Here is a 14,229-nt window from a genome sequence, read left to right as displayed (position 1 = left end):
TAATCCCCATTTCACAAATGAGGTAACTGAGGTACTTCATGCCTTGGTCCTATTCCCTCTGTAAAGATGAAGGAATCCCGTTAAATTATCGTACAAACTCTCACCCCGCTCCCCATGTTAGAAATCAATCAGTTCTGGGAGCACAATCATGGATGTATTCGTGAATCCCAAGAGCTGATCCTTGCCCAAATCTGGCCCCACCCTCAGTTCTAGCCCCAGCCTCCCGGTTTCCTGGAGACCACAGGCTGTGATTCATCAGGATTTGGGGACTACCCAACTACCCTCTCTTGTCAGCCCTGTTGAACCACCTGCCACTTCACACCAACAACCCGATTCCTCTCCAGAGGAAAGGACCGTCAACCCCAAGGACAGCTGGAGAAGCAGCATGGACTAGTGGATAAAGAACAAGCCTGGCAGATAGAAGGACCTGGGTTCTAATCCCAGCTCTGCCGCTTGTCTGCTGTGTGACCTTGGCCAAGTCGCTTCACTTTTATGGGCCTCAGTTACCTCATCTGCAAAATGGGGATTGAGACTGTGAGCCCCACGTGGGACAGGTGACTGTGTCCAGCCCAATTTGATTGTATCCACCCCAGTGCTTAGTACAGTGCCTCAAACACGGTAAATGCTTAATAAATACCAATTATCATTATTATTAGGTGCAGATAATAATAATAATAATGAGAATAATAATAAATGATAATAATTGCAGTATTTGTTAAGTGCTTACTAAGTGCCAAGCAATGTACTAAGCACTTGGGGAGAGTCAAGAAAATCAGGTCCTACATGGGACCTGCAGTTTAAGCAAGAGGGAGCACAGGTGTTGAATCCCCATTTTCCTGAGGCACAGAGAAGTGAAGTGAGTTGCCTCTGGTCCCCCAGCAGGCAAGTGGAGGAGCCGGGATTAGAACCCAGGTCCTCTGGCTTTCCGATCTGTGCTCTCTCTCCAGTAGTCCACTCTGCTTCCAGCTGTCTCTCATTGTTTCATGTCTGCCAGCTACAGCCTCCTGGGCGGAGCTCCAGGTGACTCTGGCCACCAGGAAAAACGAAACATACCAAGTGCTCCAAGTGGGCCAGACGCCTGAGTGCTTTCGCCTGCCCAAGCGCCAGATTTCTGGCTGAGGAAAACGGGGGTGACAGAACGGTTCCCCAGAGTCTCCGGAGGCGTGGTCGAGCCCCATAGTCTCTGGCCTGTGAGGACGGGCCGGGCGGGCACCTCGGATACACTCTCTCGGCGCCCAACCCAGCCCACTTGCCCCGGGTTCCCCGGAGAGCCTACCTGCCTCTTCAGGGCCGAAGGAGGCCCAGGATGCGGGTCCTTCAACTTAGCCAAGGGAGGAAGAAAAGGAGAAGAGGCAGAGAAGCAGGGGCCCGGCTTGGCCTGGTCCTGGAGTCCAGATGTGGGGAGTTCACGAAGCCGTAGTGGGAAAGGTGAAGGAAAGGTGAGACACAGTGAAGCCAGGTGAGAGAGGAAAAGAGGCGGAAGGAGTTTGGACGGGGAAAACCAGCTGAGACACAAAACTTCGTACCCAAGTGTCCAGTATAGTACTCTGCACACAGTAAACCCTCAATAAATAGCATTAATAATAATTATGGTAGTTGTTAAGTGCTTATTATGTGCCAAGTACTGGGGCAGATACAAGTTAATCAGGTTGGACAAAGTCCCTGTCCCAGATGGGGCTCACACTCTTAATGTCTGTTTTACAGATGAGGTAACTGAGGCACAGCGCAGTGAAGCGACTTGCCCAAGGTCACATAGCAGACAAGCAGTGGAGCTGGGATGAGAACCCAAGACCTTCTGACTCGCAGGCCTGTGCTCTATCCACTAAAACACGCTGTTTCTCAAGCCACTGTATTGATCGATAATGAGAGTGCAAATGCAGCTGAGGGTCTTGTCTGTAAATGATGATGACGATAGTATCTGTTAAGCACTTACTATGTGCCAAGCACTGTTCTAAGTGCTGGGACAGATACAGGGTAGTCAGGCTGTAAATCCCGGCGGGGGTTTCTGCCAACACTGGCTTAGGACATGGTGAATGTTGGCCTGATTGTTCTTTATTTTATGGTAATTGTTAAGCACTTCCTATGTGCCAGCTTCTTTACTAAGCACTGGGGTAGATCCAAGCTGATCAGGTTGGACACAGTCCCTGTACCACATGGGGCTCACACTCTTCATCCTCATTTGAGAGATGAGGGAACTGAGACCCAGGGAGGTGAAATGACTTGCTCAGAGTCACCCAGCAGACAAGTAGTGGACGCCGGATTAGAACCCTGCTCCTTCTGACCCCAGGCCCATGTTCTACCCACTAAGCCACGCTTCAGCCCCTGGCTCACTGTTCCTGCAGACACCTTAGGACCAAGCCACCTGCCCAACCTGAGTGACATGAATCAGAGAGTCTGCAGAAGGGTGAGCTGCCGCACTTGAAACCAAGTGGCTACTAGACTCTTAGCTCCAATGGACAGAACAGAGTCTTTCCGGCTTCCTGCCCAGGAGAGTTGAGTGCTTCAGTGAGCCTTTCTTAGACTATTAAGGCAGCTCGGGGTCTGTCTTCTGAAGATTCTGGAAATGGGAGGTCTGAAAAAGGAAGGAGGAAACTGCATCTCTTCCCTGGAAGGGAGCCTTCCCCATCCCTGGAAGCAGCATGGCTCAGTGAAAAGGGCACGGGTTTGTGAGTCAGAGGTCATGGATTCGAATCCCGGCTCTGCCGCTTGTCAGCTGTGTGACTTTGGGCAAGTCACTTAACTTCTCTGTGCCTCAGTTCCCTCATCTGTAAATGGGGATTAAGACTGTAAGCCCCACTTGGGACAACCTGATCACTTTGTATCCTCCCCAGCGCTTAGAACAGTGCCTTGCACATAGTAACCACTTAACAAATGCCATCATTATTATCATCATTATCCCAAGCTTTTCCAAAGATGTTACGTCAGCTGACAGCGAAAGGCTGTGGAAACTGGGCCCTGGACTGTGAGTTTGTGGGTGGTAAGGAGTTCGTGCCTCTGGGCTTTCGGGTGTAGTTTCTAGATACAATTCCCAGCAGACAGCTGTGTTTTCCAGAAGCACCTGGGCCACTGGACAGAATATCAGGGATGGACAACCGGGAAGCTAGGGGGTGATGGATGGTCCAACATTAACTACGAAAATGAGTGTACAGGAGGACAGCCAGAACGCAGTCTTCCTAGTGACCCAGAGCCACATTCCGACAGGGGTCTGGGCTGGATGGAGCTTGGAAATAACCCAGAAAAGCAGCACAGCCTAGTGGATAAGGCACGGGCCTAATTTATCTACTAGGACACGCTGCTTCTTTAGCCGTCCTAGCGGTTGACGGCCCAGTGTCTTCCTCTGGAGGGACCTGGGTTGTAAACCCGGCTCCACCTCTTGTCTGCTACGTGACCTTGGGTAATTCACTTCCCGCTCTGTGCCTCAGTTCCCTCAGCTGTAAAATGAGGATTAATACTGGGAGTCCTGTGTGGGACAGAGACTGTGTCCAGCCCGATTATCTTATATCTACCCCAGCGCATAGTAGAGTGCCTGGCACATAATAAGCGCTTAACAAATACCATAAAAGAATTGCTGAGGGGCTGCTATTTCTGAAAGAATAATGACTTTGAAAACTATGGCGCCCTCGAATCTTGCTGGAATTGGCTGTCATTCCTTTCTTCCCTCCTTACTCTTGGGGCTCTGCAGCGATCATGTACCCAGCTGGGACAAAGACCACTTCCTCAGCAGGGGGCCAGAAATGCACCCGTTTTTTGGACTCTACTGACCTAACCGGGCCATGGAGTCACACTACATAAGGAAACCTGAATGACCCTGGCCTTAACACACAGGGTAGAGAGAGCAAAGGCCAACCTGAGAGGCCCAGTGATTCCCTTAAAGACACAGACGAACAAACACACAGGATCTTTCCTGGCCTTCCTCAGGCCCCAGAAGCTCCTGGCCTCTGGCTGGATCTTACTGAATGACCTTTCCCCCGTGTCCCCAGAAACCCCAACTCAAACTGCACCCCATCAAAGTCTAGATATCCAAGCAGCACAACTGTAGCCCATCAGGACTACAAACCAGGACCCTGTCCGGAGGGGACGACAACATATTTCTCCCAATGCCTGGGGTGCTCTGGTCCTCCCCGAGGGATCTGAAATGCCTGTGTATCCAAAACACCTCTTCCAGTTTGTCATCATCATTCACCAGTGGCATTTACTGGGTACCCACCATGAACACCTAACGCACTTGGAAACATACGATAGCTATAAAAAGCCTCTCCTCTCCAGGAGCTGACACATCGAATGAGAAAGACAAGCAGGTGCAAAGCACCCAAATACGTGACTGGTAGAAACGACACGAGCACAGTAAATACAAGAAAATCGAATCATTAAATGAACAGCGAATCAAAGGACTTGCACCTGAGAATGAGGTCACCAAGGAATGCTTCTTGGAGGAGGTGACATTTTAGGAAGCTTTGAAGGTGGGGAGGTAAGTGGATTGATTTCCTAGGGAAGGGAGTTATCCATGGGGGAGGCTTGGGACAACAGTTTGGAAAGAGGACAGTCATGAATGAGATACAGTTAGGTTAGGCTGCTGGGGTAGTTGGAGAAGAGAGTACAAGGGCCCAAGGGAGAGATCCGGCATAGAGCCGGGTAGCCGACCGACATGGGTTTCTGACTCACCTGCCTCCTGAGAGAGTGATTCGGGGCGTTTTCTTCCAGTTTGGCCTGCAGTTGGATGGCCATCGACTTGACTTTATTTTGATTCCTTCCCTCTTGCAAACGGCCAAATTCTCGCTCGGAGACCGTACTCCGGTTAGAAAAGCTCGAGGGCTGTAAAAACCCAAACAGACCGGTTAGTTCTCCGATCTAAGAAACAGGGCCCGACTTTCCTCTGCTCCTCACGACTCCATGCTACGGGTATCCGATAGTGCACAGTGGCCTTCCCTGACTTGCAGGTAGGCTGGCCAGGACTTCTCTGTCCAGCGCACCCAGTCAATCTCTCAGAGCAGGAAATGGCACCTTACGGGCTAGGAGAGCAAGGGCTTGTAGGAAAGGAATTAATGTTTGAGCTTTCAAAGACACCCGAGAGTCAAGCTGGTAAGGAGGTGCAGGGTGGGATGGATATGTTTATTTTGTCTGTTTTTAATGGTTCCTGGAGGAAAGTCATAAATCGGACAGGTTTTGCCCCTTTGAAAGTCTACTCAGAGGTAACTTGTGAAGGAACAGAGTACCCCAAATCTGACCCAGAATTTTATGCCATCTCCAAATGGGGGCTTTGCATCATGCCTGGGCCTCTTTCTTTAAATTTTTTTATGGTACTTGTAAGTGCTTACTATGTGCCAGGCACTGTACCAAGTGCTGGGGTAGATATCAGCTAATCAGGTTGGACACAGTTTACGTTCCACTTGGGGACCCCGGTATTAACCCCATTTTACAGATGAGGGAACCGAGGCCCGGAGAAGTGAAGCAACTTTGCCCAAGGTCACATGGCAGACAAGCAGTAGGGTGGGGATTAGAACCCAGTTCCTTCTGACTTACAAGCCCTTGCTTTATCCATTAGGAGACAGACAGACACACACACACATACACCCACACTCTCTCTCCCAGGACTGAAGCCAGCCTGAGTTTTTGCTTCCCAGGGGCATTTACATAATTCCTTCTCCACCAGACACCAAAGACCAAATGCAAACACATCGGAGAAGCGATGTGATCTAGTAATAATAATAATAATAATAATGATGGTATTTGTTAACCGCTCACTATGTGCAAAGCACTGTTCTAAGTGCTGGGGGGATACAAGGTGATCAGGCTGTCCCACGTGGGGCTCACAGTCTTAATCCCCATTTTACAGATGAGGTAACTGAGGCACAGAGAAGTGAAGTGACTTGCCCAAAGTCACACAGCTGACAATTGGCAGAGCCGGGATTTGAACCCATGACCTCTGACTCCAAAGCCCGTACTCTTTCCACTGAGCCATGCTGCTTCTCAACTTCTAGTGGTAAGAGCCCAGGCCAGAGAGTCTGAGGACTTGGGTTCTAAACCCAGCTCTGCCGGTTGCTTGCTGTGTGACCTCAGGCGAGCCACTTCACATCTTTGTGCCTCAGTTTCCTCAGCTGTAAAATGGGGACTCAATACCTGTTCTCCCTCCTACTTAGACTTTTCGCCCCATGAGGGACAGGGCTTGATTAACTTGTACCTAAGCCGATGCTTATAACAGTGTTTGACACATAGTAAGTGCTTAATAAATATGATTAAATAAAACCACATCTACACGAATTGGAATATGAGAAGCCAGTGAAACGTAAGCAGCATCTCTGATGTAGTAGGGGTTTCTGTTGGGAACAGAATGGCCAGCAACCAGGTGGTCTCATCCAAAAAAGATTCCACAGACCCTGGGGGACATCTCGTGGCTTTTCTGAACGTATCTACCGAACCCTCCGAAGAGTCTCTCTTCCATGGAGAAAGTGACAGGGCAGTACTCACCTCTGGAAAGTGGCTTACGGTCTTTCGCCGCCTTTTGTTCATGTCATTTTCTTCGGTTTTACTTTCCACCTAGAACAGGGAGCAAAGCACGGTTAACTCCCGGCTAACGCGACTGTCCAACTCCTTGTGTGGGGACCAGGGGCCCGGACAGAGAACGTCGACGGATTGTCCCAGGACTGTACTTAAAGCAGCTCTGACTGGTAGTGCTGAGCTCTGAAGAATGGCCTAGAGCACAGGCCTGGGGGGAGTCAAGAGTTCCTGGGTTCTGATCCTGGCTTGGCCACGTCTCTGCTGTGTGACCTTGAGCAAGACACTCAACTTCTTTGTGCCTCGGTTTCCTCATCTGTAAAACGGGGATGCAAAACCTGTTCTCCCTCCTGCTTAGGCTGTGAGTTCCATAAGGGAAAGAGATTGTGTCCCACCTGACTATTGTGTAACGACCCCAGAGCTTAGTACGGTGCTTGGTACATACAGAGCACTTAACAAATACCACAATTAGAAGGATTATCATCATCATTATTATTATGATTATTATTATGAGGATTCTGTGAATCCTCATTTACAGAAGAGGACACTGAGGCAGAGAGAAATTACGTGACTCGCCCATGTTCACACAGCAGGCAAGTGGCATAGATTATTTATTCTATTTATTTTATTTTGTTAGTATGTTTAGTTTTGTTCTCTGTCTCCCCCTTCTAGACTGTGAGCCCACTGTTGGGTAGGGACTGTCTCTATATGTTGTCAGCTTGTACTTCCCAAGTGCTTAGTACAGTGCTCTGCACACAGTAAGCGCTCAATAAATACGACTGATTGATTGATTAGAACCCAGGTCTTCCGCTGATTCCTAGGCCTGTGCTCTTTCTCCAAGACCATGCTGCTTCACAACTATGGTCATGGGTTCTAATCCCAGCACCGCCTCTTGTCAGCTGTGTGACTTTGGGCAAGTCACCTAACTTCTCTGTGCCTCAGTTCCCTCATCTGTAAAATCGGATTAAGACTGCGAGGCCCACGTGGGACAACCTGATAACCTTGTATCTATTCCAGCACTTAGAACAGTGCTCGGCACATAGTAAGGACTTAATAAATACTATTATTATTAACTAGCTTCCCACGTGCTCTCTCTCTCCCTTCTTGCTCAGCACTACCTCACACAGTTCACTTCCTCCCATCCACAGGACAGCTACACGATCCTGATACGAAACCTCACAACTACAGGAAGACCCACTCACTCTGTGCTACTGGGTGATTTAATGTCATAGTATCGACTTGCCTTCACACTGAAAATCCATGTAGGAAGGCGTTGCTACTGGGCCACCCTACTGTGAGGTGTTTTCTGTGGAAAGACCCCTGTTTATTGGAAACTTTCCATCCCAGCTTGCTTTTCTACCCTCTGTTTTGAGCAAAGGAAGTGAAAAAGGGGAGTCCTTTAAAGCTTGTCAAAATCATGACCCTCTGTCCCCTAGGCCCGCATCAAAATGGGAGATCAAAGAGGGCTGCCTTCCTTTTAACATCTTCCTCCTCTTCTCGTAAATCACTATTTGGAGGATGGAAGTGATTTTCCCCCTACCATCTGGGACCAAACCAAGACAAACAGATGGCTTTATTCCCCGTCTGTGGCTCCAGGCCAGCCCTGCCTCTGAGTCATCTAGTTTCCCAGCCTGGAAGCACCACTCTGCTCGGAGACACAGCCTGAAGGGGGTAAAAGTACAGAATGTCCTACCAGGCGGAACACTTTTTTTCTTTTTTTGCGCATGTGGTTTCTTGGGGCTTTTCTTCTTTCTTTTTATCATGGACTTTGCCTTCACCCAGAGAAGCAGCACATTCTTGCTCCCCACGTCTCAATGGACGGCGGTTTGATCATTTAGGAAAGCAACTGCCGCCCTATCCTGAGGAGATGCTATTGCCCAGCCCCGCCCCTTCCCTCACAAGCACCTGGAACCTGACCCTCCTTCTGAACTTGGCTGACGCAGTTCACAAGAAAGTCAGAAAACATTTTCCGCAGCCAGTCGCGGACTCAAATGACCCCAAAGAGCAACCCGATCGGCTTCACCTTGTGAGTTACTCAGCCCAGAGAGGAACTGAGTCTCATCGAGACACTTCCTTCTCGGAGGGGTGGGAAGCTGACTGATTGGATCCAGATCCAGTCAAGGCTCCAAGCGTTTCCTGAGGTGCTTTCTCCCCATGCCCCCAGAGGGTCCCAGAAATGAGAGCCCTTCCTCCCCCAACCCATTCCTGAACTGCTAGAGATGCCTTCCTAACGGGAGTGGTGACTTCCTCAGGGAGCTACGCTTATTCTTTGGAGCCACCAGAGACAAACATCTGGACAGATTCATGATAGAAATGACAGCAGAGTCACCCATGGTTTCACCCTAGTTTAAACACTGTCTTGCTCTAGACTCTGATGTCCTTTGAAAAAATTTTTTAAATGGTACTTGTTAAGCGCTTACTATGTGTAAAGCACTATATTGCTCATTGGGGTCTTGTCTTATGCTGTCAAGTTGTCTCCGACCCAAAGCGACACCATGGACATATCTCTCCCAGAACACTCCACCTCCATCTGCCATCGTTCTGGTAGTGTATCCAGAGAGTTTCCTTGGTAAAAATACGGAAGTGGTTTACCATTGCCTCCTTTCGCGCAGTAAACTTGAGTCTCCGCCCTCAACTCTCTCCCACGCCACTGATGCCCAGCACAAGGGAGTCTTGACTTGCAGCAAATTGCCTTCCACTCGCTAGCCACTGCCCAAGCTAGGAGTGGAATGGGTGGGCCTCTGCTTGACTCTCCTTCCTGTAGCCGAGACTGGTAGAGTACTGGAAACTCTCCAGGTGCGACCCTGAGAGGGTGGCTCACTGGGGTAGATACAAGATATTCAGGTTGGACTGTGTTCCCACATGGGGCTGATGGTCTAATTTGGAGGGAGAAGGATTTAATTCCCATTTTACAGATGAGGTAACTGAGTCAGAGAAATAAAGTGACTGGCCCAAGGTCACCCAGCAGATTAGTGGAGGAGCTGGGATTAGAACCCACATCCTCTGATTCTCAGGTCCTTGCTCTATCCACTTGGCCATGCTGCTTCCCACGCTGCTTTTGAAGAAGACAGAAGGGAGAAATAGGTGTCCCTACAAATTACTGCTCTCTTGCCTTCTGGGAGCCTTTACGCACCAAATCCTCAACACTTTAGCTTCTGGGAAATATTTCCTCTCTTGTGGCCTGCCATTTTTCCCAGGAGGACTGATCCAGGTAACGAGGGAATACAAAGCATCTCTCAACCAGAAGACCCTGTTTCCTCAAAGACCAATAACATTTTCTTAACTGCAACTTTGGTACTTCTGCAGTCTGTCGGCAGGGACGAAATCAGTCAGTCAGTCAGCAACGGTATTTACTGAGCACATACGGAGTGCAGAACAATGTACTAAGTAATGAGAAGAGTTATAACAATATAACAGACACATTCCCTGCCCACAATGGGTTTACAATCCAGAGGGGACTCACAAAATTTCCCCCAACACTTCAGGACATGTCCCTCAGACCTTACTACTTAAACACTAACTAATCCTGAACATCCCTCTTTTTATTTCTTCCTCCTGTCCATTAATTATTTCAGTATCTGGCTCACTTTCTATGTAGAAAGCTCCTTGTGAGCAGGATTGTGTCTACTTACTCTTCTGTATTCTGCCCAGTTTTGTTCACAAATATTATGCTAATAAGAATAATAACCATTACTATTATTGTAGCATTTGTTAACATTTACTATGTTTCAAGAACTATTATAAGCACTTGGCTAGATACAAGGTAATCATGTCAAACACAATCCTTGCCCCACACTGGGGCAAGCAGCATGGCTTAGTGGAAAGAGCAGAGGACATGGGTTCTGAACCCGGCTCTGCCACTTGTCTGCTGTGTGACTTTGGACAAGTCACTTAACTTCTCTGTATCTCAGTTACCTCATCTGTAAAATGGGATTAAGGCTGTGAACCCCATGTGGGACAACCTGACTACCTTGTGTCCACCCCAGTGCTTAGAACAGTGCTTGGCACATAGTAAATGCTTAACAAATACCATATTTATTATTATTATTACTATTATGAGGCCCACAATCTAAGTAGGAGGGAGAACAGGGATTGAATCCCCATTTTCACAGATAAGGAAACTGAGGCACAGATAAGTGACTTGCCCAAGGTCACCCAGCAGGAAAGTGGTGGATCTGGGTAAGAACCTAGGTCCTTTGACTCCTGGATGAATGTGCTTCCCAAAAGGCTGCTCTGTTTCTTGATTGATTCATTCATTTATTCACTGTTCCTGAGACTGAGAAATCCTGAGTCTGGGATGAACCCAAGCACCGGAAGTTGTAGAAGAGGAAGAAAGAGGAAAAAAGAAAGGACTCTTGTGATCTCCAGGAAACAGTCAGAATTCACAATCTGTTTGGCACAGTCCTTAGTATTTTTCTAATTCCGCTGAGAAGTGGGGAATGAGCCATGGGTCCTCTCAGTGGTGACCAATTGGAGGAGCTGGAGATGATCCGCATGGACATAAATAGTCGGGTATAAAGGCCCAAGATTGTCAAGCAAGTGGTATACCAATTAGGCATGAAGTTCTCCAACTGTATTCAGACCAATGTGCCCTAGAATGTAATCTCTGAAAAATACCCATTTCCCCAAAAGTCCAGAGGGAAGGAAGTTGGCTCTCGGTTCTTGGCAAGGCTGGGGTGGGCAGCTGAGGGGGAATGGTGGTGAGACGCCAGGAAAAATTCTCCCCACTCCTTATCCCCTCCCCGTTCCCTCCACCCCGGGGTGGGGGCTCTTAAGAGTTCTTCTCTCCCTCATACCGCAGTCTGTGGGATTGGAGAGGTATGGAAAGTTCAGAGAGACCGACGGCGAGCTGGAATCGGGCATGGGAATGCTAGCCCCTCCCCTGTCTGCACCCACCAGCTTGGCAAACCTGACCTGGGCCCATTAACTGGTCCCACCCATCAAGTTGGCAAGAAGTAGGCCCGAGGATTCCTGAAATCTCAGCAAATCTTCCTTCCACGAAGCTTCCCTCATTCATTCAACTGTATTTACTAAGCGTTTACTGTGTGTAAAGCACTGTACTAAGCACTTGGGAGAGGACAATACAACAGCAGACATATTCCCTGCCCACATTGTAGGGAACATATCTACCCACTCTCCCAAGAGCTTGTACTTGCGTGGTACTCTCCCAAGCGCTTAATACAGTGCTTGACACACAGTAAGCAGCATGGTGGAGTGAACAGAGCGTGGGCCTGGGGGTCAGAAGGTCATGGGTTCTAATCCTGGCTCCGCCACTTGTCCGTTGTGTAACCTTAGGCAAATCACTTCACTTCTCTGTGCCTCGGTTACCTCATCTGTAAAATGGAGATTGAGACTGTGAGCTCCTCGTGGGACAAGGAACAGTGTCCAACCCAATTTGCTTGTATCTACTCCAGCGCTTAGTATAGTGCCTGGCACATACTAAGCGCTTAACAAATACCATAAAAAAATGAAAAAGTAAGTGCTCAATTAATGCCATTGGATTGACGGACAAATTCGAGGACAGTCAAAGCTAAGGTGCTGGTGTGTTTTCCTTGACAGGCTCAGATCTGGAAGGAATGGGAGGAAGATCCAGAGTGGAAAAGACCCCACATGTGAAAAAGACAGGAAATTAATCAAAAAATCTGGTCCCACAGTGTTCTGGAGGGGCCAGACATTCTAGTTCCCACCCCAGCCATCTAGACCAGGCAGGGAAGAGGAGGAAATCAAACCACCCTCTCACCTCCTCCCCACCCATCCTCCCTAACCCTAACCCCATCTCCAAATGGGGACTTTGCATCGTGCCTGGAATTTTTCTAATGGTATTTGTTAAGTACTTACTATGAAACAGGCACAGTATTAAGTGTTTGGGTAAGTACAAGCTGATCAGGTTTAACACAGTCACAGAACCAACCATCCTCTCACCCATGTTCTGCCTCTGGCCTGGAATACTCTCCCCTCTCAAATCTGACAGACAATTACTCTCCCCGCTTCAAAGCCTTATTGAAGGCACATCTCCTCCAAGAGGCCTTCCCAGACTAAGCCCCACCTTTCCTCATCTCTCACTCCCTTCTATGTCACCCTGACTTGCTCCCTGTGCTCTTCCCCTTCCCAGCCCACAGAACTTATGTACCAATCTGTAATTTTGTTCATTTATATTTATGTCTGTCTCCCCACCCCACACCACCCCCAAGACTGTAAGCTCTATGTGGGCAGGGAATGTGTCTGTTCATTGTTGTACTGTAACCTCCCAAGTGCTTAGTACAGTTCTCTGCACACAGTAAGCGCTCAATAAATATGATTGAATGAATGAATGAACGAGAGAGAGTTCAGCCCTGCCGCTGAGGGAGCAGTGAGTGGTGGGAGTTCATACATCTCTCCTCAGCTTCCTCCATCTTGTCCCTGGACCCTCTAGACTGTAAGCTTGTTGTGGACAGAGAACGCGTCTACCAACTGTACTTACTACAGTGCTTTGCACACAGTAAGCACTCAATAAATACCAGTGATTGATTGATTAATGTCTGTCTCTCCCTCTAATAATGATAGTAATAAGAATTTCCCCACCACAAGAGTAAGCAGCGGATGCAGTCTGCTTCTTTCTAAGGAAAATGCTCCTGTCTACTTCTTGTCAACGTTGCCGAGAGTCTTCTTGGGAACTGTCCGAAACCTCTCATACAAGTCCCAAGTAGCAGGGGAAACACTGGCCAGCAATGAGGCTACTAAAATGAATTCCCCAGACTAAGTCACTCTGCAGCCCTCAGGAGAAGAGTCCTGCCTGGAAGGCAGCCTGATCCCCAGAAACAGAGAGAATGCACAGACCCCAAAAGTCAGAGAAGAGGAAGGCACAGGAAGGGAAGGAAGAGGAGAGAGGGAGAAAGAGTTGCAAGAAAGCAGACTCACCCTCGGGGTCCGCTTTCTGGGCAGGATCAGGTTCAGGTGGCTATTGAAGACGGTCGAGTTGTCCGAGAGCAGGGCGTTGTTTTGACCTGTGGAATCTGTTTGAGAGAAAGGGGATCTGAAGGGTAGCGTTGGGTCTAGGGACCCAGGGTCGGCACTGGGTTTGGAAGTCACTCAGGGGAGAAGTGCCCGTTGCAGGGGGCTTCTGCTCGTGTTTCTCATGTAAAGCATTGCAGGTGTGCTCATCTGTCTGCTTATCTCTTCTTCCCTCACCATTCTTTTTAGGACTCGATTCGGGAGAAGGCAGTTTCTGGGACATAAGGACACTGACTATTTCCGGGGCGCCACCAGGAGCCCACCCCAGCATCCATCCCACAGCCCCCTGAGCCAGGGGACGCCTCCCTGAAGCTGGGAGTCGGGACAGGCTCAGTGCGGACAAAGGGAGAGAAACACATCTGCTGGCGACCTCTGGCCCACACCCTTCCTCTGGCCTGGAAGGCCCTCCCTCTTCATATCCGACAATGACTCTCCCCCACCTTCAGAGCCTTATTAAATGCACATCTCCAAGAGGCCTTCCTGGACTAAGCCTTCATTTTCTCTTCTTCCACTCCCTTCTGTGTCACCCTTGCACTTGAATTTACCCCTTTAATATTCACCCCTCCCTCAGAGCTACAGCACTTATGTCCATAGCCATAATGCATTTATTTACATTCATGTCTCTCTCCCACTCTAGACTGTAAGCTTGGTGTGGGCAGGGAATGTGTCTGTTATATTGTTATATCGTACTCTCCCAAGTGCTTAGTGCAGTGTTCTGCACACAGTAAGTGCTCAATAAATACGATC

At 48.8% G+C, this 14,229-nt stretch overlaps 1 protein-coding gene and 1 non-coding gene across 7 annotated transcripts in view; both read right to left on the bottom strand.

The window, feature by feature from the left end:
* The window catches only part of MICAL2 (microtubule associated monooxygenase, calponin and LIM domain containing 2), a 230,276-nt gene that overhangs the window by 95,712 nt on the left and 120,335 nt on the right, over window positions 1-14,229 (bottom strand). For 4 of the 6 annotated variants that reach the window (XM_038765410.1, XM_038765407.1, XM_038765409.1 and 1 more), the window contains 4 exons: window positions 13,390-13,484; window positions 6,466-6,534; window positions 4,663-4,812; window positions 1,277-1,384 (listed from right to left, as the gene is read on the bottom strand). In XM_038765410.1, coding sequence (XP_038621338.1) covers window positions 1,277-1,384; window positions 4,663-4,812; window positions 6,466-6,534; window positions 13,390-13,484 — 422 coding nt within the window. Of the gene's footprint in view, window positions 1-1,276; window positions 1,385-2,220; window positions 2,224-4,662; window positions 4,813-6,465; window positions 6,535-13,389; window positions 13,485-14,229 lie in introns of all 6 variants that reach the window. The other 2 variants (XM_038765412.1, XM_038765411.1) reach the window with 2 other exon arrangements.
* Window positions 9,169-9,306, bottom strand: LOC119944233. The gene has a single exon (XR_005455730.1). It is a non-coding gene; the product is annotated as a small nucleolar RNA SNORA7 (small nucleolar RNA).

Source organism: Tachyglossus aculeatus, chromosome 22 (genome assembly GCF_015852505.1).
Source record: "Tachyglossus aculeatus isolate mTacAcu1 chromosome 22, mTacAcu1.pri, whole genome shotgun sequence".
NCBI classification, from domain to species: domain Eukaryota; kingdom Metazoa; phylum Chordata; class Mammalia; order Monotremata; family Tachyglossidae; genus Tachyglossus; species Tachyglossus aculeatus.
The sequence above is the reverse complement of the archived record's forward strand: the minus strand, read 5'-3'. Positions and strand labels throughout refer to the sequence as shown.